Raw genomic sequence first — 25,685 nt, forward strand, 5'->3', positions numbered from 1 at the left:
ATGACGGATTCTGACAGTCAAAATGCCTCGATTGGGGACTATGATGAGGAGGTCGAGTATCTCAGCGACGAGGAGGTGGACATCATGTCCTACTCACCCGAGGACATCCACCGACCGGCGCCAGCCCCCGAGCGGATTTCCGAACAAAACAACGCGTCAAGCTCCTCCGGGTCATCGAGCTCCAGCTCAAGCGGATCGGGGAGTTCCAGCGAAGAGGAAGAAGAAGGAGCCTCATCAGACAGACAAGGTTCCCCGACCGAAGGCGTTAGGGAAACGCCTACCCGGGTGGTTGGGGACCACCCGGAAACTGCTCCTCGACGAGGCGACCGGGAAAATACTCCCGAGCCGGCCGAGGAAGATACAGCTGGGCCGAGCGCGCCAGCAGTCATAGAGTTCGAATTCTTGAACAGCGAGAATGTCGAACAACAAATTAGCCGACTGACCAAAGTTGAAGCGGCTAAGATCGCCGAGAGGCTCAGGGGTCGGGTAGAATTCGACACGAGCCGGAAGCTAGGGAATGTCATCGATCAGCATCGGGGCAAATGGATCGGGATGCACTATGATTCCCTGATGGCCCCGATCGCCATTCCCTTCCCCCCCCCCCCCCCCCCCTCTTGAACGCCTTCTTGGCCTACTACCGGGTCGTCCCGGCCCAGATCTGCCCCAACTCACACCGGATCATCGCCTGCTTCCCTCAGATATGCTCCCGGCACGAGGCCGCTTGTACGATGGAGTTATTCAACTACATCTACCAAGTCAAAGTTCTCCCGGGCAGCTATGGAGGCGGGTTCCTAATGTTGCAGTCTCGAGCGGATATGTGCGCGATCAGAGGCCTGCCCGGGAACAACAAGGGGTGGAAGAATAGGATCTTCTCCATCAAGTACGACCCTTGGATTCTCCCGGTCGACCGTGCTTGGAGCACCCACTTCCGGAAACAAGTGGTGCCGGACGAGACACAAGCGCTCAAGGAGACGGTCGCTCGGATCTCGAGCGAGCTTCACGAATACACAATCTTTCGAACGGCCGAGAGTCTCGAGGCGGCTAAACTCCCGCCCCCTACATACGAACTACGGGAGAAATATCTGCCCGTGCCGATGGGCGTGACGGTCGCTAAGCCGTCGAGGCGGAAGAAGAAAGGTTTAACCCGAGCTTCTCTTCCCGATCTAACTTAATATCCCGATCAATCTAACTCTGCTTCTTTATTTGCAGCCATGGCAGAATTCGGAGACGAGGATGCCCCCCTTCCCCCGCCCGCCAAGATCTCCCTTGGCGGCAAGAAGAAGGCGAAGGTGAAGCCAGCCGGGGAAAAGGAGATCCCCTCGTCCCGACCGCTAAGCGCCTCGACCGTGACGACGGCCGAGGGCTTCGTCGTCGAGCCCTCAGACGTCCTGGTCACCCGGGTGGAAGTCGCCCGTGGTAAGGAGAAGGTCTCCGACCGGGGCGTAACCGAGGTGGGCGGCATGAAACGCCGTCGATAACAACGCAGTCCGAGCCCCTCGGTCGGGCGAGGGAAGGACGACGCTTCCATACTGGCCCGGATTGGCAACGCCGGGCCAGCTAGGGAGGATTTGGGGAAGATGACCCCGACCCAAGTGGCCGAGAGGATTGGCCACGACTTGGCCGAGGTAAGCTTTCTCCCACTGCCTTTCTCTTTTGTACAAGTATCTTCATCCGGGCTAATCCCACATATCTTTTTGTACCGCAGATTTCCCGAGCGGCCCAGCTCCTACAAGGTCGGGCCATGCTGGCCGAGGAAGCCGACCATCACAAGAAGACGGCCGCTCGTCGCTTGAAGGAAATCAAGGACATCCAGGCCGAGCTGGAGAAGGCCCAAAAGGGCCTAAAGAAGAGCGAGGAAGACCGGGTTCTCGCAGAGAAGGTCGCTCAACGGGCGATCGGGGAAGCCAAGGAGCTGAAGGCCCGACTCGACAATCCGAGCGAGTTGGTGCAGTCTGTCTTCAAGGACAGCGAGTCGGGCTCGGCGTTTCTCACAGCGGCCCGGGGAACAAAGGTCGGAGAAGACCTAATCCTCTCTTTTGGACGATGGGCCTTCAAAGCCGGGCAACGCAAAATGCTCGAGCGGGCTCGTACCCGGATGGAGCAAGCTCTTGAAGGAGACGACCTCCAGCTGGTCCTATCGACCTTGCCCCCAGACCTAGCTGACCCCGGTCCCTCTCCCTTCGCTCCGAAAGAAAGGGCGGCCGAGCCTGGTGGATCGTCTGCGGCCACTCCGAGCGGGAAGGAAGCGGCTGCTAGAGCTCAGGAAGTGAAGAAGTAGAATAGGCTTCTTCTTTTTGCAAAGGACCACTGATCGGGAGCCCGGTCCCGAATTTGTACCGGGCACTCTTTTCCAATCAATGAAACTCGTTCTTTGTTGTCGTTCGTCTTTATTTCTGCTTTTTACTTTTAGTCATGCACATGCCGACCCTTAATGCTCGACCTCATGGCCTTTTGGCCCAGTCCTGCACTACTCGATCCGTTCGACGCCCGACCTTATGGCCTTATGGCCCGGTCGTGCGTTCGAGATTTCGACGTCCTACTGGCCAACCTGATCGGGTTTACCCGATCTCCAAGCCTTGTCGAAATTTCGAGATTAACCAAGCCTCCATGTTCAGGATATCTCCGAACAACGGACTTATGTCAACGTCCTCTTTGGCCAACCCGATCAGGTTTACCCGATCTTCAGGCCTTGACGAAGTTTTGAAAATGTGTAAGCCCCCGATAGTCGAGTTTTCCCGAGCGATGAGCCTACGGACACTCCCTTATCCCAGCCCTCACACTATTGTGCTCTCGAGGCACGAGTGAGTGCGATAGTGGACAGGAGTTGATTAGATCGGGCAATTATGCTGTGTGCTCCTGGCTTCCCCGATCAGTGGCGTGACTCGCATGTCCGCCGATGTGGAGCGCATTTGACCGGTCGATAGATTTGCCCGGTCGTTGCAACTTGAAGATGAATTGATCTGCGTGCACTGAAGGTAAAGAAAATAACCGACCGGGCCGCCGCATGCAAGCGGTCAATTAATCACCGATCGTATATACATTAAAACCTTCCCGCTCGCAGGCGGTTAATATCTACAAACATAGGAATTTAATTACAAACGACGACCGGGACCTACACACAGGTCAAGCCCCCTCTTCGTCCAAAGATTACAAAAAATAGGCTTAATGCCTAAACATAACGAGGTGCTCGGAATTCCAAGTCCCCTCGATTACCCGACCGGTTGTCGTCTCCAGTCAGTATGTACCCGGCCGTATGATCGCGCTGATGATGTACAGCCCTTCCCAGTTTTGAGCTAGCTTTCCGCCCTCTAAAGGTTGACTGGCCTCCCTTCGTCGTAGAACGTAATCTCCAACTTGGAAGTAACGAGGGTTGACCCGAACGTCTTTCGAACTCTTAACACGCTTTTGGTACTCGGCTATACGCCGAGCGGCTAGCTCTCTTTTTTCTTCGACCGCATCGAGATCCACGGCCATCGCATGTTCATTCTCCTCCGCATTGTAGGTTCTCTCTCGATCGGTCGGGATCCAAGCCTCGATCGGGAGTCGGGCTTCAGCTCCATAAACCAGGGCGAAAGGGGTCTCCAAAGTAGCTTCCCTCGGGGTCGTCCGATAAGTCCACAAGACATATGGCAACTCATCGGCCCAACTACGACCAGCCGAGTGTAACTTCTTTTTAAGACCTTCCAAAATCGTCCGGTTGGCATTCTCCACTTGACCGTTTCCCTGCGGGTAAGCCACCGACGATCGGACGTGAGTCGTCCCGATCGTGGCCAAGAAGTTCTGGAAATATTGGCTTACGAATTGGCGACCATTATCGCTGATGAGATGTACGGGCACGCCAAAGCGGGAAACTACATTGCGCCAAAGAAAACGAGCACATTGCTGAGAGGTGATCGTGGATAAGGGCTCGGCTTCTATCCACTTGGAGAAATAATCAATGGCAACAATCACGAACTTTCTCCGACCAGAGAGCTGAGGGAAGGGGCCCAAAATGTCCACCCCCCACCTAGCGAAAGGAATGGCGGTCGTGACTGGCTGGTAGAAGGTTGCCGGTCGTCCAGACATCCGGGCGAACAGTTGGCACGTCTCACATTCCCGAGCTAACTTTTCACAGTCTAGCTGGAGGGACGGCCAGTAGTACCCGATTAGCATGATACGACGAGCCAGGGATCGGCCTCCTTGATGTGAGGAGCAAATTCCCGAGTGAAGTTCCTTCATGACTAAATCGGCCTCAAATGCGGTCAAGCAACGCATGAGAGGGCCTCCATACGATCGCCTATAAAGACGGCCGTCCAAAACTTGGAACCTCGGGGCTCTCAGCTTGGCTTTTCGAGCACACTGGGGGTCGTCTGGAAGTCGACCGTGCTCGAGGAACTCCTTCAGATCGGTGATCCAATCGTCTTCTGCCGGTTGGATTGGATTGACCGGTAGACGATGGATGCTGTGTCTCGGGATCACCAAAATCTGAGCTATCTTCGACATGTGTTCCGGGGCGTCTCGAGCCAATTTAGATAAGATATCTGCGTCGGCATTATCCAATCGGGGTATATGTCGGACGGTATACCCCCGGAACTGAGCAAGCTTCTCCATGGCAAGGTCTCGGTAGAGTTGCAGGCGCTCTCCATTGACTTCATAATCCCCGAGAACTTGCCCGACCACGAGCGCGAAATCCGTTTGTGCCCGGATGTATTCAGCCCCCAAGTCCCGAGCGCACTGTAAGCCATTAACAAATGCTTCGTATTCGGCTTCATTATTGGTCGGGTGGAACTGGTACATGAGAGCAAAATAAACCTTGAATCCTTCCGGGCTCGTGACCACCACTCCTCCTCCTGCTCCTTTCTTGCTACTCGACCCGTCAGTAGCCAACGACCACCACTCAGCCTCGGGATCCGCAACCTCAGGAGGTCGGGTATCCCGGGCGGTGCACTCGACCAAGAAATCAGCAAGGGCCTGACCTTTGATAGCTGGTCTTGGTCGGTATTCGATCGCGTACACTGTGTCAACATTAACGCCCACTTAACTAGGCGGCCGGATGATGAAGCGGTTCGGAGGACTGGGCCGATCGGCTGATCGGTCAACACGCGAATTGCTCGACCTTGGAAATAGGGAGCCAACTTCTTCGCGGCAATGTATAAGGCGTAGACGACCTTCTCTAGCCGGGAGTACCGGAGCTCGGGACCATGTAGCGCGTGGCTTACATAGTACACCGGTCGCTGGACCCCTTCCGGATCGGTTCGGCACAACACTGCGCTTACTGCACGATCGGACACGGCGAGGTACACGTCTAGCTCTTCTCCGAGCTCAGGCTTTGAGAGCACGATCGGTGACATGTGATATTCCTTCAGCTCTTCAAAAGCCGCTCGGCATTCTTCGTCCCAGACGAATCCATTAACCTTCCGCAATACCTTGAAGAAAGGTAAAGCGCGCTCGGCTAGCTTGGAGAGGAACCGGCTGAGGGCTGCCAACCGACCGGTCAATTGCTGGACTTCCCGAACGGTGGAAGGTGGTTGCATGTCCAAAATCGCTTTTACTTTGGCCGGGTTGGGCTCAATTCCTCTCTTGGTCATCATATAGCCGAGGAACTTGCCGGTCTGAACCGCGAATGTGCACTTGGTCGGGTTCAGCCGCAACTGGTACTTCCTCATGATCTGGAAGCACTCCCGGAGGTCCCGAGTGTGGTCGGACCGGTCCCGACTCTTGACCAGCATGTCATCGATGTAAGCTTCCATCGTTCGGCCCAATAGGTCGGCGAAGAGCATGTTGACCATCCTCTGATAGGTCGCTCCTGCGTTCCGGAGGCCGAACGGCATCACTCGGTAACAATACAGCCCGTCCGGGGTCACGAAGGCTGTCTTGCTCTCGTCTTCATGGTGCATCATGATCTGATGGTACCCCTTGAAGGCATCCATGAAGCTCATTAATTCGGCCCCGGCCGTCTCGTCGACCATCTGGTGAATGCTCGGTAGAGGATACGGGTCGAGCGGACAGGCCTTGTTGAGGTCCGTAAAATCGATGCACATCCTCCATGCTGGGGGCTTAGGAACAAGAACGATATTTGCCACCCACTCGGGATAGACCACCGGACGGATGTGCTCGATCGCCGCCATCTTTTTGACTTCTTCTCTAACAAATTGGCTGTGGGATCGACGGCCAATTTGTGACAGATGACCGATCGATCGATCCCGGGCATGTCTTCAGGCCCCCACGCAAAGATATCAGCATACTCCCGGAGTATGGCCAAAACTTCCGCTCGAAGCTCGGGGGTGAGGGCTCGGCCAATCTTGATTTTCCTATCCGGGCGGTCCTCGGACAGGGGAACCTCTTCTATTTCTTCGGAAGGCTCAGGTTGTTCCTTCCGATCCTTAGCCTCCTCCTTGGCTATGGTGTTCACCCGGGAAGATGGACCGGAATCGCGTCTATTAACCGCTCGGGTGTAACATTTCCGGGCGGATTGGACATCGCCACGGACCACACCGACCTCATTGGGGGTGGGGAATTTCATGCACAGGTGGGGCATAGAAATTATCCCACCGATCTTCATAATGGCGGGTCGGCCCAAGATTATGTTGTGGACGCAATGGAGGTTGACCACAACAAATTCCAGCTCCGTTTTGATCGACTTTGGAGGTGCGCCGATCTCGACCGGGAGCGTTATTTTTCCCTCGGGGTAAATAAGAGCCCCGGTAAATCCTGACAGTGGTACACCGACCGGAGTCAGCTCCTTCCTGTCGAGGCCAAGCTTCTCAAAGACGTCCAAGTATAGGACGTTCACACTGCTGCCCGTATCGACCATAACCCTCTGGACGTCTGTCCCCTTAACATCAATCGTGACCACGAGCGCCTCCATGCCGTGGTCACTGCTGCTAGGTTGGTCTTCAAGGGTGAAGGTTATGGGCTCCATCTTCTGCCTCTTCCCGGTCTCCCGGGAATCCACTATAGCGACTGGGCAATTGGTCCGCGGTCGGGAAGCATCTTCCAGCCCACCAAAAATGACATGGATGGTAGGCTTTCCGGACGGGCGGCTACCAGACAGAGGGTCAGGGTCCCGTCGGTCATCATGACGATCGTCCCTTCGATCGTCTCTTCGGTCCTGACCTGATCGATCAGAGCGGTGGTGAGAACGCCTGTGATCTCTCCGATCGGTATTCCTCTTATTGCCTTCTCTCTTCCCCACGCACTTGTCCAATTTTCCCATGTTAAGCAGATCTTCCAACAATTGGCGCAAGTGGGTACACTCCTCGGTGTCATGCCCGGCGCATCGATGGTAAGCACAATGCTTACTCTTGTCAGGGCCGTCTCGATCGGGATGGGGGAGTTTGATGAGATTGCAGGACTGGGCGTACTGCATGGCCTCCGCTGCGGATCGGTTCAAGGCCGTAAACTCGCTAGGCCTGGTGCGGGATCGGGGATTGTCATCTCCCGACCGATGTTCCGCCCGGCCGGCCGGTTTACGGGACGAAGAGCCGACCTCCTGCAAGCGCTTTACGGCGTTCGCCTCGCCGGCGTTGGCATAGTCTGTGACCCTCCGAAGGGCCTCCTCATAACTGGTCGGGGGGTGTAGGATGAAGTCTTGATACAAATGTCTCGCCCGAAGAGATATGTGAAGCATATGGGTGGCGGTCGCATCGTCCATAGGCTCGACCTCCCCGACCGCTGCCTTCCACTTGACGAGGAAATCGGTCAAGCTTTCCCCTTCTAGCTGCTTGGCCTTCTCAAGATACATATAGGACTTTCTCACCACTTTGGAAGTAATGAACTTCCTCACAAACTTGATCGCCAACGTGTCAAATTTGTCGATCGAGCCCGGTTGTAAGGTCCGAAACCATTCTGCTGCTCGACCGGTGAGCGTAGAGTAGAATGCCCTACATATTACGGCGTCTGAAACGCCCTTCATCATCATGTTGCTGTAAAAATCATTCACATGGGCTTCAGGGTCTGCCCGTCCGTCATAACTCTTCTCTCCAGAGACCTTCAAGTCGAGCCGGTAAGGCTGGGCCATTACCGCTGCTGTGAAAGGCGTCTGGTGCAGAGTCGATTGGTTGACCGGGGGTGTTGCAAGGTACGCATTCCTGAGCTGCGCAACTTCCGCCTGGAGGTTATAGAGCAATCCTCGGGTTTCGTTGAGCTCGGCGGTTTGGACGGCTTGGGCTGTTTCCCGAGCGCGTCGCCGTCGGTGTGATCTCGACCCGCTATGCCCGGATGAAGCCTCCTGACTAGCGTCCTGCATGTGCACGTCTTCCGGTTGGCGATTCGGATCTTGGGGTCCCAATCTTTGCCGCATTTCCGGTCGAAGACGGTCAAAAGCTACCGCTCGGGCAACTTCTTCAGGGTCCTCCGATTGGGCGGGAACCTCTTCTGCTTGCTGGGCCTGCCGTGGTGCCTCCATCGCAACAGCACCCCCCGACCCCAACCGCGAACGAGCCGAGCGTCGAGCCCGGGAAGTGGGCTGATGCTGCGGCTCTACCTGAGCGGCCGGGTATACTGGAGGGGCGGGGGCTGGAGCCGTGTACGCAGGCGTGAACGGTGGGTATCCAACCGGAGGAGTGTAATACATCGGTTGGCCTGGCCAATACCCATACGGTTGAGGTGGGACCGGGTACGGATACTGACCGGGATACATCATCGGTTGCGGGTATTGCTGACCGGGCGTCTGAAATCCCGGTTGTATGTAGTTCACCGGCTGTTGGGCGGCCGGGTATGCGTTTGATGGATGCGGTGGCGAGAGGTTGAGGTTTAGATCGACCGTCTGACCTTGCTGTTGGGTAGCGTGATGGTCAGATGAGCTCGCCGCATCTGCTTGGTCATCGGCGAAATTGTTGTATGCCCACGAATACATTGTTGCAAAGAGGCCGAGTGCTCGTCAAGACGTAGCTTTGTTGCACTGGTCCTCACAGACGGCGCCAAAATGATACTGCTAATTATACGTAAGCAATATAAAATAACCCGAGATCGAGTAAAGCAAATAAAAGACTTTATTGATCACGGTAAAGGCCCTAAGTACAATCTACTTGGTTGCTCTGAGTGCCGACTGACTGCGGTCGGGATGCTCTAATAACAACCTATCGATCGTCCAAAAGTCCCTTACACTGTAGCTACTGTGGGTATTTATAGCCGCTATGCCGGGGACAGGATTCCAGTCGTTCGGCATGTCCTCCACGTAGCCACCACGTGTCATCCTCCCGGGTGCCCTGTCTGTCGTCGTAAAGAGCTGCCACGTGTCCTTTTGCCAGCTCTCTCGCCAAAGGGCTACCGCTCGGTGGTCGACACCAGCGCTCGGGCAATTCCCGGTCGCTTCCCGACCGGGGTCTTCATGGAAAGCCCGACCTGCTACCTGCAAAGACAAAAAGACATAGACAAAGGCAAGTCGGTCATGGTGGAGCTTATGTCGGTCGGGATATTCCCTACCAGCATCGTTCTTCATCATTGCTAGAATTGGTTCACACTGATTTAGCAGATTTTAAAACCACTGAAAGTCGAGGTGGTAAGCGTTATTATATAACTTTTATTGATGACTTTTCTCGTTATACAAAATTATACTTGTTGAGAACAAAAAGTGAAGCTGAACAAAAATTTGTTGCTTTTAAAAATGAAGTAGAATATCAGTTGGAAAAAAGGATCAAAAGACTTAGATCCGATAGAGGAGGAGAATATGAATCAACTTTTTTGAAAGATCTGTGTGAATCTTCTGGCATTATACACGAAGTAACTGCACCCTACACACCTCAACAAAACGGCATAGCAGAAAGGAAAAATAGAACTCTCAAAGAGATTATCAACGCCATGCTAATCAGTTCAGGTGCCTCTGATTCGTTGTGGGGAGAAGCTGTTCTAACAACTAAACACATTCTAAACCGGGTCATACACAAAGGGTTTGAAAAAACCCCTTATGAACTGTGAAAAGGGCATGCGCCAAATCTTAAATACTTTAAAGTATGGGGCTGCTTGGCAAAGGTAGGACTTCCGTCCTTTAAAAGGCCCAACTTGGGACCTAAAACCTTAGATGCCGTTTTATTGGATATGCTGAAAATAGTGCAGCTTACAGGTTTATGTGTTTAGAAAACCGTACAATATGTGAATCTAGAGATGCAGTTTTCTTTGAACATGTGTTTCCCTTGAAGGGTGCTCTTGAACTAGATATGAATAAAGTTCAACATAATCTATCTTTCCCTGATTTCTCGTGTAATTCAGAAGAGCCTAGAAGAAGAAAAAGGCCTAGAATTCAGAAAAACATTGGCTCTGACTTCATAACGTATATGACTGAATTGAAAGATCCAAATGAACTGTGTGATCGTTTTATATGTCAACTTGTGTTAGAAGAAGAACCAAATCCATTCAAGAAGCCATGCGATCTGTAGACGCTAGTCACGCTACTCTATGGAGAGAAGCAGTCAAAAGTGAGTTAGACTCCATACAGTCTAATCATACGTGGGAAATAGTGGATTTGCCCAAGGGTTGTAAACCCATAGGCTGTAAATGGATTTTCAAGAGGAAATTGAGACCAGATGGTTCAATTGAAAGATTTAAAGCCAGGCTGGTAGCCAAAGGTTTCACACAAAAATTCGGTGAGGATTACTTCTATACCTATTCACCAGTAACAAAGATAGCTACTATACGTGTTCTATTTGCTTTAGCATCTTTACACAGGTTGATAGTACATTAGATTAATGTAAAAACAGCTTTTCTAAATGGTGAATTAGAAGAGGAGATCTACATGGAACAACCCCCCGGATGTGTTGATCCAGGACAAGAAGGGAAGGTATGCAGACTTAAAAGATCTCTTTATGGCTTGAAACAAGCCCCTAAGCAGTGGTATGAAAAGTTTCACAAAACTTTGTTAGAGCTAGGTTTTTCCACTAACCGCTCAGATGCCTGCTTATACACAAAAGAGGTAGAGTCTAGCATCGTAATAATCTGTCTCTATGTAGATGACATGCTTATCTTTAGCTCAAGTATAGGAGCTATAAAAGAGACTAAAAGAACTCTATGTGACAAGTTTGATATGAAGGATATAGGGGAGGCTGATGTAATACTCGGGATAAAGGTTACAAAAACTGAGAAAGGTTACCTTTTATCCCAAAGTCATTACACGGAGAAACTCCTGAAGAGGTTTGAGAGTTATGATGTAACTCCAGTTAAAACCCCCTATGATCCCAGCATCAAATTATCAAAGAACATAGAGGCCAGTGTGTCTCAAGAAGAATATGCAAAGATAGTTGGGAGTCTAATGTTCTTGATGAACTATACTAGACCAGATCTTGCATTTGCTGTGAATAAACTCAGTCGGTATACTCACAACCCTGGTATCTCACATTGGGATGCACTGAGAAGGGTACTTCGGTATCTAAGAGGCACAATAGACTGGGGCCTTAATTATAAGGGAGACCCAGCTGTGCTCGAGGGGTTCTGTGATGCAAACTGGGTAAACGACGCTGATGATGTAAGCTCAACTAGTGGATACGTGTTCACTATGTGTGGAGCCGCGATATCATGGAAGTCGACCAAACAATCCTGTATAGCCATATCAACTATGGAATAAGAGTTCATAGCACTAGATCTAGCAAGTCAGGAAGCCGAATGGCTGAGAAATCTTTTGGCAGACGTGCCATTGTGGGGGTGCCCAGCACCTGCTGTTCCCATACATTGTGATTCCCAGACTGCCATTTGTGTTGCGCAAAACAGTGTCTACAATGGGAAACGTAGACACATAAGAGTCAGACATGAGTCTGTACGGCAGTTAATAATAAATGGGGTAATCACTATGGTTTTTATGAGATCTGAAAGGAATATTGCAGATCCTTTCACAAAGGGCCTAAACAGAAAGGCTGTCCTTAATACATCAAGGGAAATGGGTTTAGGACCCATAGATACTCTGTAGCCAATCATGGTGGTCTGCGTTGAGGCAGACGTGACAGAGTTGAAGGTCTATACTAGAATAGACCTAACAGGGGATATTTCAGGGTCAAGAGCATGACCATTCATGGCGACTAGAGCAAATTAAGTGCATCTAAGTTCAAACTTTTTCTATCCGGTGAGTTCAAGATCTAATTCACTCCCGCGTAGAGAAGTACTTAATGTTACTATATGACAGTTCAAGTTCTATACACTGGCATGAAAATTTGCTTTGGTCGCATTCAGGCAATGTTAGTACCAGCCTAATCCCTTTTCATGGTGGGGGATTGTTGGGGGCATTTAAAGGGAAAGGCTTGTTTTAGCTTAACCAAGTTGTCCCACATTGATAGTTTAACCTCTCTTTTCCCTCATTATATACTCCAAGCCTTTTGAGATGGTTTGAAGTGTTATGAGAAGGGAAAGGAGGTAAACTGCGCGCGCGCGCGCCGTCGCCGCCCGCCTGTCCGGCTCGTCACGACGCGCGGTGTGGCGGGGTCAACGTTTTGCTCCCAAAACCTTCTTTCTACCCTATTTTTATGGATCAGTTAGTGACCTTGTCCGCACAACATAGTAAATGTGCGTACAGGGGTGGTCTTCGCTGATTTATAGTCCTATTCTTATGGGTAGTGAATGGTTGGCTGTTGCACATGCTTTGCTATATAAAGGTGATGTTCATATGTTGTTAAACGCAATAGAAGAGCTGTTCGAATAGAACACTGCATGTCGCGTGTGCCTGTAAGTCCGAAAATAGTACTGCGCATTTGCTTCCAGTTCGAAAACACCACCTTATATATATCTGCCTGAGAGTTTGTTCTGTTTTGCCGGTCGAAAGCATACGACTCAATCCCTGGTCGTGAATGTTTTTAAGGCAGTGTGTTACACACGATACAGAACCGAGTCTTTGTCTTTTTCGTTCCCAAGCTTTCGTCCACAGTGCAGGAAAAACCCAACAATAGTAATAGTAATAGTAATAATAAGACCGGTGCTCATTGCGCACAAGGAACCCCCCTCACTTTGAGAGGTTGCTCCCACACTGCCGCTAGTGAGACTCGATCCCTGGTCATTATTCCAAAGTTTCACCATGATTTACATCCTCCCAAATGCTCTGTCGGGCCGAGGTGTGGGGGGCCCTTAGGGTTGGAGTTCAACCTTTTGGAATAATAGTAATAATAATAATAATAATAATAATAACAATAATAACAATAATAATAATAATAATAATAATAATAATAATAATAATAATAATAATAATAATAATAATAATAATAATAATAATAATAATAATAATAAGAACAAAACCCAACCATTATTTAACACAATCAATTAATAAAGAAAAGTACAAAAATGGACTAAATATTAACATATTAATTATAATATAATAAAGTTTATTAAAAATAATATAATAAAATTATTAATTATTCTTTTACTTAAATAAATTAGAAACCAATTATAATTAGTCTATGTTTATTAAAACTCCTACTGACCATATACCATTACAACTATTATTATTACCTTTATTAAATTGAGATTAAGAAATTATTGGGCTCACAAACTTTAATAACAAAATTAATTTAATAATAAAATCAACCTTAAAATTAAACAATAGTAATAAAGCTAAACATAACAATAATAAATAAAAATAGATATAAAATTAATTACTTATTTCAAATTAACTATAAAAATATTATTTAAAATAACAGTAAGAATAATATTCATCAATAAGCCACTGAACTATTTGAGAAATAGCAATTAAGTCACCGAACTCAAATAACCCCCAAATAAGCCATTGAACCCGAAAAAAATTAGCAATTAACATTTTTAATATGTTAACTCCAGTTTTTTCTGACTGAATTTCCAAATGTTTATTTTATTTACATTTTTTTATTATAATCCACCTACATAGTAATATATTTTAAAGTAATTATAATTAAAATAGTTTTGTCTTGTATAGATCTAAATTATTTATTTATTATTATTATTTAAATAGAAGATCTAGTAAAATAATAATAATAATAATAATAATAATAATAATAATAATAATAATAATAATAATAATAATAAATAAATAAATAAATAAATAAATCAAATCTCGACAAGACAAAACTATTTTGGTTATAATTATTTCAAAATATATTACTATGTAGGTAGATTATAATAAGAGAAACATAAATAAAATAAACATTTGACAATCTACTCAACAAAAAACTGAGAGTTAATCTGTTAAAAATGTTATTTGCTCTTTTTCTGAGTTCAATAGCTTATTTGCTCTTTTTTTCGAGTTCAATGACTTATTTGGGGGTTATTTGAGATTGATGGCTTAATTGCTGTTTTCCAAATAGTTCAGTGATTTATTTATACTTTATCCTTTTTTTTTTAATAGTTAGATTGTCCAATCATACATTCGTGTGTAGTTCAGTGACTAATTAAAACTTTTTTCCTATTCTTTTCTGCACTAGTTTTCTCAACATTTCCCAATCTGTGCCTATACTTTCTAGCTTTAAATGTATGCACAATTAATATATAATTATTACACCTACTTCAATACTAAATGACTTGTAAATGAGGACGGTATATATAGTTTAGAGTGTTGCAACAAACTTATCGTATTGCTTTATGAGTCCTCATACTGTGTCAAAAGAATTGAGTCTATACTCGGCAAATTATGCTGTGAACCCGTGTTCATTCTATACTATAAATTCATAATTTTTATACTGTAGATTCATAATTTCTAAACTATAGATCCATAATTTATATACTATAGATTTATAAAATCTATACTGTAGATTCATAATTTCTATACTGCACATTCATAATTTTTGTATTATATGAATCTACATTATAAATTTTATGAATCTAAAGAATCAAAATTATGAATCTACAGTACAGAAATTATAAATGTTCAGTATAGAAATTATGAATCTACATTATAAATTTTATGAATTTACAGTATAGAAATTATGAATCTACAGTATAAAAATTATAAATCTACAATATAGAAGTTATGAATGTACAGCGTGTCCACCATGCACACGGTGGACACGAGTCCACAGCATAACGCTCCTCTATACTCTCTAGCTTTAAATGTATACACATAACACAATTAATCTATAGTTATTACACCTACTTTAATATTAAATGACTTGTAAATGAGGACGGTGTATATAGTTTAGAGTTTTGCAACAAACTTATTGCACTGCTTTATAATCACCTGTACTATTTCAAAAGAATTGAGTCTATACTTTCTATCTTTAAATTTATACCCAATTAATCTATAATTATTACAACTATTTAAAAATTAAATAACTTGTAATTAAAAATTAAAAATTATCATATTACTTAGCACTCATACTGTTTCAAAAGAATTAATCCTATACTTTCAAAGTGCTTAATTTAGCCTTTCAATGGGATTGGTAATTCGAAAAGAGATTTATGATTTTTTTTTTTCTCACACTAATGACGTTGATATGACCAAAAAGAAAGGGGTTAACAGATGAATAGAATTAGTATAGCCATGATAATCAAGTACCAATTCTAATTTTTAAAATTATATGCCAAGAAAAAAAAAATTCTTACTGTACCCACAAGACTTAAAGCATCATTCAATACCAGGGTTTGCATACATAAATAGGGACAATTCACTACACTATCATTGGAAGAATCAAATGTGTAATTTTTTCAAGAGCAAATTACACTTTTGGTCCTGTGACTATTAGGGGTGTGTTAATTTGGGTACGTGACTTTTAAAACTAACAATTTAGTCCTTTAACTATCATTTTTTTAGCAGATTTGGTCCTCCTGGCCAAATTGCCGGTGGAATTTGGCCGGAAAGACATTCGAATTTTTAAATCAAATATTAGTGGGGGTAATTCGGTCTTTTTAATTGTAAAAAAAATAGCGTTTGATTTAAAAATTCGAACGTCTTTCCGGCCAAATTCCACCGGCAATTTGGCCTGGAGGACCAAATCTGCTAAAAAAATGATAGTTAAAGGACTAAATTGTTAGTTTTAAAAGTCACGTACTCAAATTAACACACCCCTAATAGTCACAGGACCAAAAGTGTAATTTGCTCTTTTTTCAATACAAAACCTAAATATAATGAGATGAACCATAAGTGTCGTTTGTTTTTTTCATGACAAAAGCTATATCCTGCTAAAATCAAAAGTATCATTTTTTCAATACAAAATCTAAATATCATGCTAAAGAACTAATAAAAGTGCCATTTTTGAAATGCAAAATCTAAATATCATGATATTTAAATATATTTGTGGGGAGAAATTAGCTTTAGGATGATTCCACCATATATCTAGGTTAAGATGTCTCAATCAAGTAGTCATTGACAGTTCAAACAATCCAATCTGTTTTACAAGAGAAGATTTAACAACAATTAATTTCTACCTCAAATGTATGCAGAGAACTATCAATTGATTTGTTTACTAAGCTACATAACAGACTAGTTTTCATCTCCTTTCTCCTTATTTCTGTCCTTACAGTTACAAGAAAAACATACTATGTAGTAATGAAAAAGAGAAGCTAGTGGTTCTTGTATCTCTTTTCTACTTCTTCCATACTCTGAATCTCTTTGTAGTACTTGCAAACGCGATATATACACCTACATCCATATCAAAATCTATTGTATTACCGGCACGAAAACACAGAGCTAGTAATTGAAAATTAACATTGGAACACGAGGGATATTTACCAGTAGAGAAGGCATGCTACCATGCAAAGAATTGCATTCCTCTGAGCCTTGTAGATCTGGATAAAACAGATAGAAAGGATATCTTGAAATAAATGAATCTGAATCAGACCATATATACATTTGCTCCTATCTCATGTACATGCACAAGTTCCAGAGCAGGCAAGGGGTAGGGGAGCAAATAAGAAACCAATTATTGAACATTACCATAACGCTAAACCTTTCTCGGTTGTTATCTGAATATTCTAATTCCAGCATATCTTGTTTTGTATGTTGTCCATGGAAGGATTTTAGGTGAGGATGCTGCTAGTCAAAGCTAAACCTAGGGTAAGCCGGTAAGGAGATATCTAGTAAAGTATGACCAGTTACAAGGGATTTCTAACCTATCAGTGGATTTGTTGAAAACTCTTATCCCTTTTTATGATAAGTAAGACTAACAATCGCCGAAGAAGTAAAACTTTAAAAGAATAATAAATAATAAAATCCTTTTTAGTGCTGCCTCATAATCCATTCTACTTGTGCCTGCATTTCTTTCCATCAGAATCAATTGACCACTTGGCCTTTTAGGATTCCAGGAATCAGAAACCTTGTCAAAATTAGGGACCAAAAGGGAAGCAACCATAAACAATCTTTTTGGAAACCAGCAATGAATGACAATACTAAACTACCAACAAAAGGATGTTAAGAAAAATAAACTTAATAGATCTTTCCACACTTCTGATTTTGTCCCAAAAAATTCTTCTCCATTTAGCTCTCTCAAGTAGAAAACATATTCACACAAAGGGAAAAATGAAAGTAAGCAGCTCCGAAACATGCCTAATTGAGGAAGACAGAGTAAAAGGGTAGTACAGGAAATAGAGCAAACTCATGAGTATCTTAGATTGCAAATCCCCAAGTGTTTTTACTAGTAATTGAGATCAAGGACTATGAAATATCATGGAATTCAAACAAAATGGTATAATTATTTATGCTCATAACTCAGCAGTATATCCAACACTACAGTTTAGCACGAAATTGGAGTGTCTATTCTAATTGGCGTTTTCTTTTCGGCAGATATCCATATATATGAAATAATAAGTGTAAATTTCTCATTGCAATGTTTCCAAATTTTCCTCATTCTGAGTGATAACATTGAGAATCACAAAACTATTTCCAGAATTTTACGGAAAACGTGAAGAAGAAAATGCTAATACCGATTTCTCATAGCGATCCCTCTCCAAAGCAGTGCAGATCTCGCCCGTGCACATCAATCGATGCTCATTTTTCCAATAGATATCTGACAAATTAAACATCAGAAAAAAAAAATTAATGAAGCGCGGTCGAAGTCGGAAGATCACAATGATGATACAAGCAGTAAAAAGAAAAAAAATAAGAGGAATAGCGATACCGAGGAGCTGGAAAGCGGCAAAGGGAACTACGAAGAATGAAGGTTGAAGGGCGAGCGAGATTAGAGAGACGATACGCGATTTGAGAGCCTTGGGAGAAGGCAGCGTTATGAGAATAGCGACGGCCACCTCCGCCGCCACAACGTACGCTAGTATCATCCACTGCAACGCCATTGTTAAGTGCTTTGCTGTTACAATTGCTAAGAGAAGAAGAGAGTGAAAAAGAAGTAAATGTATTATTCAACAACATCCATTACACCTGTATTTCCAAGGCTTAAGTAGTTACAAGAAGTTTCAACTAACCAAGGGTATAACAGACATTTCCTGTTCTAACTTCTTTAACCACTAACCACTTAACAATTAAACGCTGCGTTTGAGTCTCTGGGTTGTTACATTTGCCTTGTCTTCTGTCTCTCGGCTATGCTATGCGCTTCTATTTCTTCAGTCTTCACCTTATTAGGACTCTATGTATATGAGTCTGTTTAGAACTTCTTATCCTTGTCACATTGTGACTCTCTACTTCTTATCATTGTCACACTATGACTCTCTATTCTATATATTCACATCATCTGATCTCATTGTAATCAAGTTCAGAAAATATAATACAATCAGTTCTCATCTGGTATCAGTTAGCTAGGGTTTTGTGATTCTTAAAATCAAGAAGATGCAGCGCTGCGATGGCAACCTTAATTACCGTGGAGGTCAGCAACGTGGCTTCGATGATCCGTGTCAAATCTGTAAAGGTTTCGGCCACACAGGAGTCAATTGTTTTTTGCGCTATGATGATCCGTGTCAAATTTGTAAACGTTTTGGTCACACGGGAGCCAATTGTTTTTGGCGCTATGATGATCCGTGTCAAATTTGTAAACGTTTGGTCACACGGGAGCCAATTGTTTTTGGCGCTATAATGATCCGTGTCAAATTTGCAAAAGTTTCGGTCACACGGGAGTCAACTGTTTTCGGCGATATTCAGGGGCTCCGGGTTCTCAGGCTAATTTGGTGTTTCAGAATGGTTTAGTTGCTAAAACCTCGTCAAATTCTCATACTTGGGTTTCGGACACTGGAGCCACAAATCATGCAACTCCGAACATCGTGCCCTTTCTACAACGAAGAAGTACACTGGTAATGACACTTTACGTGTCGGTGACGGTATGGGTTTATCTATTAGTCATGTTGGCCATGCCTCTTTTAATACCCCTTCTAGATCATTTACATTGTCTGATATACTTCACGTTCCGCGTTTGTCTAATTCTTTATTATCTGTTCAGAAGTTTGCATCCGATAATAAAGTCTTTTTTGAGTTTCACCCCTCCTTTTTTGTTGTGAAAGATATCAATACCAAGGAAATACTTCTTCGGGGCAATAGTTCGGGGGGACTATACACACTTTCATTACCTAGTTCGTCTCCGTCAGCGTTTATTTCCGCTCGTGCCTCGGCTTCCACTTGGCACAATCGTCTGGGTCATCCTCATAACCGTGTTCTTAGCCATATACTTCGTTCTTGTTTGGTTAGTGGGTCTCGTGATAATATTCGTTGTCATAATTCTTTATGCAATGCGTGTCAATTAGGCAAATCTGCCCGTTTTCCCCTCCCTCGTGTTGCTTCCTCTAGTTCTCAAGTCCTAGATCTTATTTACACAGACATTTGGGGTCCTGCGCCCACTTTATCTACTTCTGGCTTCCGTTATTTTGTGATCTTTGTGAATGACTATTCCCGTTATACATGGTTCTTCCCTATGAAATTAAAGTCTGATCTTTATGTCATCTTTGATAAATTTCGTACTCTTGTTGAACGGTCCTTTAATTGCAAAATAAAGGCCATTCAGTCTGATTTAGGTGCTGAGTACAAAAAGTTGCATTCTTTGTTTGTTCAATTAGGAATTCAACATAGACAATCCTGTGCCTATACACATGAACAGAATGGTCGTGTTGAACGAAAACATCGTCACATTGTTGAAACTGGTCTGGCTCTTCTAGCTCATGCCTCTGTTCCTTTGAAATTTTGGGATTTTGCCTTTGCGACTGCTGTCTATTTAATTAACAGAATGCCATCTTCTATATTAAATAACTCCAGTCCTCATCTCCTGTTACATAAATCCCCTCCTTCCTATCTTTTTCTTCGTGTCTTTGGGTGTTTATGCTACCCTCATCTTCGGCCATATAATCGTCATAAGATGTCATACAGGTCTTCTCCATGTGTCTTCCTAGGTTATCCTGAGTCCTTTAGGGGGTACAGATGCATGGACTTACATACTAATAAGATTTACACATGCAGGCATGTCAGATTTGATGAAGAAGTTTTCCCCTTTGCTACTAAAATTTCTTTACAGGATCTATCTACTCCGTTTTCTGGACCTTGGGCGGAATCTGTTCTCAGTCACAGCACACCTATTCCTGCCGTGTCCAATGATGAGCTGCCAGAACCGCCGCTACCTGCTTCATTCGAACCAGCCGTGGATCCCGGACAGGCTGCCTCGTCGGGTGATCCTGTGGAGCCTGTTGCTCGCCGGCGAGGCTGTCCACGTGGGCGGTCCATCAGGCCCAATGTTCGTACTCACTCTATGGCCACTCGCAGCAACGCAGATGCTCCTCTTTTTGCTCTAGCAGCTCAAGTGCATCCCACGGAACCCACATGTTACTCTCAAGCTGTCAAATATCCTGAGTGGCGTGAAGCCATGGACCAAGAATTCAATGCTCTCCTGCATAACCACACATGGTCTCTAGTTCCACCCACTGCAGGTATGAATATTATTAGCTGTAAATGGGTGTTTCGTACGAAGAGAAAGGCTGATGGTGCTATTGAAAGGCATAAAGCCAGGCTGGTTGCGAAAGGTTTTAATCAGGTTCCAGGTCAGGACTTCTTCGGCACTTTTAGTCCAGTGGTAAAGCCTACGACTGTAAGACTCCTTCTATCTCTAGCTTTATCATCTGGGTGGTCTATCAAACAGCTAGATGTTCATAATGCTTTTCTGAATGGTAATCTGGCTGAAACAGTTTATATGAAGCAACCCCCTGGTTATATTGATGCTAACTTCCCGAATCATGTTTGTTTGTTAAAAAGATCTCTGTATGGGTTAAAACAAGCTCCCAGAGCTTGGTTTAATCGACTACATACGTTCTTACTATCGGTTGGCTTTTAAGCATCCAAGACAGATGTCTCTCTGTTCTATTACTCTAAAGACTCTGCTTTGGTTTATCTATTGGTGTACGTGGATGACATTCTTGTAATGGGAAGTGATCAGGGTATTATGTCTCAGCTCTTGTCCAAACTGTCTGCTACATTCAAAATCAGAGATCTTGGTGAACCAAATTTTTTTCTGGGTATTGAAACAGTTAAGAGTGACAATGGGATTATTTTATCTCAACAACAGTATATGAATGATATTTTAAAACGGGCTGGAATGTCTGAATGCAAACCCCTTTCTACACCTATCTCTGTCTCGAAAACTATCCCCTTCAATTCAGATCTATATGATGATCCCACACAGTACAGGAGTCTAGCTGGAGCACTGCAATATCTCACTGTCACACGACCTGACCTATCCTTTGCAGTTAATCAGTTATGCCAGCATATGCATGCTCCCACCATATCACACTGGGAGCAGCTCAAACGGGTACTCAGGTATGTTAAGGGAACAGTTGATCATGGTTTACGCATACAACGGTGCTCATCTAGAGACATTCATGCTTTCTCTGATTCTGATTGGGCTGGTTGTCCTGACGATCGAAAATCCACGAGTGGCTTTGCTGTTTTCTTGGGGAGTAATCTTATATCATGGGTTTGCAAGAAACAGAGAACTGTTGCCAGGTCATCCACTGAGGCTGAATACAAAGCTCTTGCAGATGTTTGTGCTGAGGTTCTATGGATTATGTCATTATTGCGTGAGATACAGATTCTGGGTGTTTCCATTCCAAAATTATGGTGTGATAATCTAGGAGCTACATATATGAGTGCCAATCCAATCTTTCATGCCCGCACCAAGCATGTGGAGATTGACTATCATTTTGTTCGTGATCGAGTAGCTTCGGGCGATATCCAAGTCAACTTCATCTCCACAAAGAATCAACTTGCTGATATCTTCACCAAAGCTCTGCCTGGACCTAGATTTTCTTCCTTAAGGGACAAGCTACAGGTTACTAGTATACACTGTGCTTGAGGGGGAGTATTAGGACTCTATGTATATGAGTCTGTTTAGAACTTCTTATCCTTGTCACACTGTGACTCTCTACTTCTTATCATTGTCACACTATGACTCTCTATTCTATATATTCACATCATCTGATCTCATTGTAATCAAGTTCAGAAAATATAATACAATCAGTTCTCATCCACCTGCCTTCACGCCTTCAATAAAAAAAACCATTTTCTTAATAGCCAAGGTTTATATCGGAAATGCAATTATGATTGTTACACATTCAATTTGGTAATTAAAAATTCAGATTTTTTAATTTTTTTTTTTTTGGGATGAGGAGGGAATCTATACTTCTTCTATAGGGTTTTTTGCACTTTTGGTCCCACGACTATGGTGTCACTAACAATTTTGATTCACGACTTTTAAAGCTTGTAAAATTAGTCCACAACTATGACTTTCTTAGCAAATTTGATCTTTCCAGTACATTTTCAGTTCAAGTTTTGTCGAAAAATTTTACTCTCCATTTTAACATGGGTAATATTGTCATTTTCATCTCACATTTTCCGGTTAATATGGGCAAATTCATCATCCTCCCCATTTTCCGTTAGACAATATAATGGTTGTCACTAACAACATTATTTATTTATTTATTTATTTATTGAATTATGTCATTAGTTTGTGAGATGGAAAAGTCAATATTATCCATGTTAAAATGGGGAGTAAAATTTTCTTGTAAAAATTGAACGGAAAATACACCGGAAGGACCAAATTTGCTAAGAAAGTCATAGTCGTGGATCAATTTTACAAGTTTTAAAAGTCATGGGTCAAAATTGTTAGTGACACCATACTCGTGAGACCAAAAGTGCAAAAGTCACCAGAGGTGTTGTTGACCTTCTTCTTATTAGGGTTTATGAGAAGAAGGTAATTAGGTTACCTTCTTTAACCAAAAAAAATAATAATAAAAAAAAACAAAAAATAAAAAGTAGAAAAGCTGACAAGTGTAAAAGAAAGAGAAGAAGGTATTAAGAATACCTTCTTCTCTCTCCTCAATTATATGTAATTTTTTTTATTTTGTTAAATAATTATATTTAAAATTTATATTTTCTAATTAAAATTATACCATTTTAAATATCTCATTGGGACGATCGAAACAAGACTAATATTGAATATATTTATATATATTAATTAAAATTTCAAATACATCACATATATATAGAACATAATATTGATATTAGAAAATACAACACAATTTTCAAAAATATTGTGAAATTCATTTTTTTAAAATAATTAATGTTATACAAAAATTAATTAATGTTAATAAAAATTACTCAATATTTATATCACAAGTTATATTTTATATTAAACTAATTGAGTTTGAACTAAATTATATTAAACTAATTAAATTCGAACTAATAATTGAGAAATCAAATTATTTAGTACAGATATGCATCTGGAAACAACTCTTGTATATTGTTCATTGCCAAGTCGAAGTCTCTTTGCTTTACAGGGTTGTCCCGGAAGGAGACAGAAGCTTTCTTCGTCGGACGAAGGCTTATTAACATTAATTAATTATTTATAACATTAATTATTTTTGAAAATGAATCACACTATTTTTGAAAATTGTGTTGTATTTTCTAATATCAATACTATGTAGTAAGTATTTTAATTTTTATTATATTCTAGTTATGTTTGATGTATTTGAAATTTTAATTAATATATATTCAATATTAGTCTTTTTTCGATCGTCTCAATGAGATATTTAATATGGTATAATTTATATTTAATAATACAAACATTAAATATAAGTATTTAACAAAATAAAAAATCACATACAAAACAAATAAATGATACATTTAGAATTATAAAAAGAAGCAAGGGCAAAATAGTAAAAAAAACTTTTAAAAAAAGAAGAGTAAATACCCAAAATGGTCCCTCGACTATTGCTAAATTCACAAATTGGTCCTCGACTTTCAATTTCAACCAATTAAGTCCTTAACTTTGTAATTTTGACACGATTTGGTCCTCCATCTATTTGACCGTTTGTTGACCGTGATCGATGATCTCCAGAAGAACCTTCAGCTCTCGTCGGAGCACGTGGAGGCCTCCAGGATTACGCTCCACTGGTTCGGAAACACGTCGTCTTCTTCGCTCTGGTACGAACTCAACTACATTGAATCCAAAGGGAGAATGAAGAAAGGCAACCGGATTTGGTAGATTGCTTTCGGCAGTGGATTCAAATGTAACAGTGCGGTCTAGAAATGCAACTAGAACCTTAAAAAACCGACGATGGACCATGAAATTACATATATATCCTCAAAAATCACAGTCAACAAACGGTCATATAGACAGAGGACCAAATTGTGTTAAAATTACAAAGTTAAGGACTTAATTGGTTGAAATTGAAAGTCGAGGACTAATTTGTGAATTTAGCTATAGTCGAGGGACCAATTTGGATATTTACTCAAAAAAGAATGTGAAAAGTTTGTGGCATTTTTGGTCAAAGAAAAAAAAAAAAGAAGGTAGTCCAATTACCTTCTTTTTAAATAGAGTTTTGAAAAGAAGATAATGACATTACTTTACACATTTTTGTCTAGGATTTTGAATCAACACATTTTTGTCTCATTCATATTAAATCTACACATTTGTTGCTATGTCCCTCGCCGGCGAAAGCACGTGGGAGTGGAGAACTCTTCGCATTTTCGCCCATTGATCGCCGGTGGAGAAAAAGATGGACGACAAGTATCCGTTGCTGATAAGATCCGCGGAGATGCAAACGGGCCTGGACGAGAAAATCAAGTCTTGCTGCCTTTTCAAGAACCCTCAAACCCGTCTGAAATGCCAAACATATTCCATCTTCCAGGGACTGGAAACTGAAAAGAACATAAAAAACTTTTTGCATCGTGGTTAGCTACATATTTCTCAACATTTGATCTATCTCATCTTCCAGGAATGATGGAAACTGAAAAGAAGACAAATGGCCTGATCGATACAGTGTTTTCGTGGTGTTTTGACGACGTGATAAACAAAAATTTGTACAAGGACAAGGTTTAAGTCTTGCATGGTTGCAGATGAGCTTGTCAGATTGCATTCCATTCATATGTCTAAATACTTGGAATATACTCACTTCTTGCTAATTTAAAATTCTGTGTTTTTCTACTATGTTTCATGTTGATAAATTTATATGTCAATACTTACAATTTGCTCATGCTGCATGTAATGAAATGAATCTTTTTTCTTGTATGATATAATCCACTTGGGTTATGATGTTTTAGGTTAAGGAAATCTCAAATACTTTCTTGTCCATATATCATTACCTCAGTTCATACATCTATCCACTTCTTGAAGAAACGCGTGTTGATTTGTACTCAAGCATGACAAACTCACTGTTTAATGCCCCGGATTGTGAGGTATTAGGCTTGAAAGTATCTAAGGATTTCAAACTTAGAAAAGATTTCTATTACAGCATTTAGTCTAAGTAATCTCACAACTTGAAACAAGATAATATAACATTACCAGACTCAGATTACTTGAACCAAACGCCCCCTAAATATTTTCAACTACTACTCCACTAGCAACTAGCAA

General features: G+C 42.8%; 2 protein-coding genes and 1 long non-coding RNA gene across 3 annotated transcripts; 2 read left to right on the forward strand and 1 right to left on the reverse strand.

Moving 5' to 3' along the window:
- Window positions 1-2,278, forward strand: LOC109183812 (vitellogenin-2-like). Its single transcript, XM_019333873.1, has 3 exons — window positions 1-247; window positions 1,210-1,427; window positions 1,814-2,278. The coding sequence occupies exons 1-3, from the start codon at window positions 1-3 to the stop codon at window positions 2,276-2,278; spliced, it is 930 nt and encodes a 309-aa protein (XP_019189418.1).
- Window positions 2,279-16,247: 13,969 nt separating this feature from the next.
- LOC109183840 lies at window positions 16,248-22,355 on the reverse strand. The gene is made up of 6 exons (XM_019333898.1): window positions 22,304-22,355; window positions 18,375-18,422; window positions 17,973-18,152; window positions 17,779-17,861; window positions 16,589-16,644; window positions 16,248-16,498 (listed from the first exon to the last, which is right to left on the reverse strand). The coding sequence occupies exons 3-6, from the start codon at window positions 18,142-18,144 to the stop codon at window positions 16,420-16,422; spliced, it is 390 nt and encodes a 129-aa protein (XP_019189443.1). The 5' UTR covers window positions 18,145-18,152; window positions 18,375-18,422; window positions 22,304-22,355; the 3' UTR covers window positions 16,248-16,419.
- LOC109183844 lies at window positions 18,656-24,670 on the forward strand. Its single transcript, XR_002054642.1, has 3 exons — window positions 18,656-18,665; window positions 19,370-19,372; window positions 24,585-24,670. It is a non-coding gene; the product is annotated as an uncharacterized LOC109183844 (long non-coding RNA).
- The last annotated feature ends 1,015 nt before the right edge of the window (window positions 24,671-25,685 follow it).

This window comes from Ipomoea nil, unplaced genomic scaffold (genome assembly GCF_001879475.1).
Source record: "Ipomoea nil cultivar Tokyo-kokei standard unplaced genomic scaffold, Asagao_1.1 scaffold1179, whole genome shotgun sequence".
NCBI classification, from domain to species: domain Eukaryota; kingdom Viridiplantae; phylum Streptophyta; class Magnoliopsida; order Solanales; family Convolvulaceae; genus Ipomoea; species Ipomoea nil.

Bases quoted from the DNA above. Each gene is read 5' to 3' on its own strand.
- LOC109183812 (XM_019333873.1), top strand. From the start codon at position 1: ATGACGGATTCTGACAGTCAAAATGCCTCGATTGGGGACTATGATGAG. The intron at 248-1,209 runs GTTCCCCGACCG...CTTTATTTGCAG, and splicing joins AGCCTCATCAGACAGACAAG to CCATGGCAGAATTCGGAGAC. The intron at 1,428-1,813 runs GTCTCCGACCGG...AAGGACATCCAG, and splicing joins TCGCCCGTGGTAAGGAGAAG to GCCGAGCTGGAGAAGGCCCA.
- LOC109183840 (XM_019333898.1), bottom strand. From the start codon at position 18,144: ATGGCGTTGCAGTGGATGATACTAGCGTACGTTGTGGCGGCGGAGGTG. The intron at 17,862-17,972 runs GTATCGCTATTC...TTAATTTGTCAG, and splicing joins TGCCGCTTTCCAGCTCCTCG to ATATCTATTGGAAAAATGAG. The intron at 16,499-16,588 runs GTAAATATCCCT...ATATGGATGTAG, and splicing joins GTAGCATGCCTTCTCTACTG to GTGTATATATCGCGTTTGCA.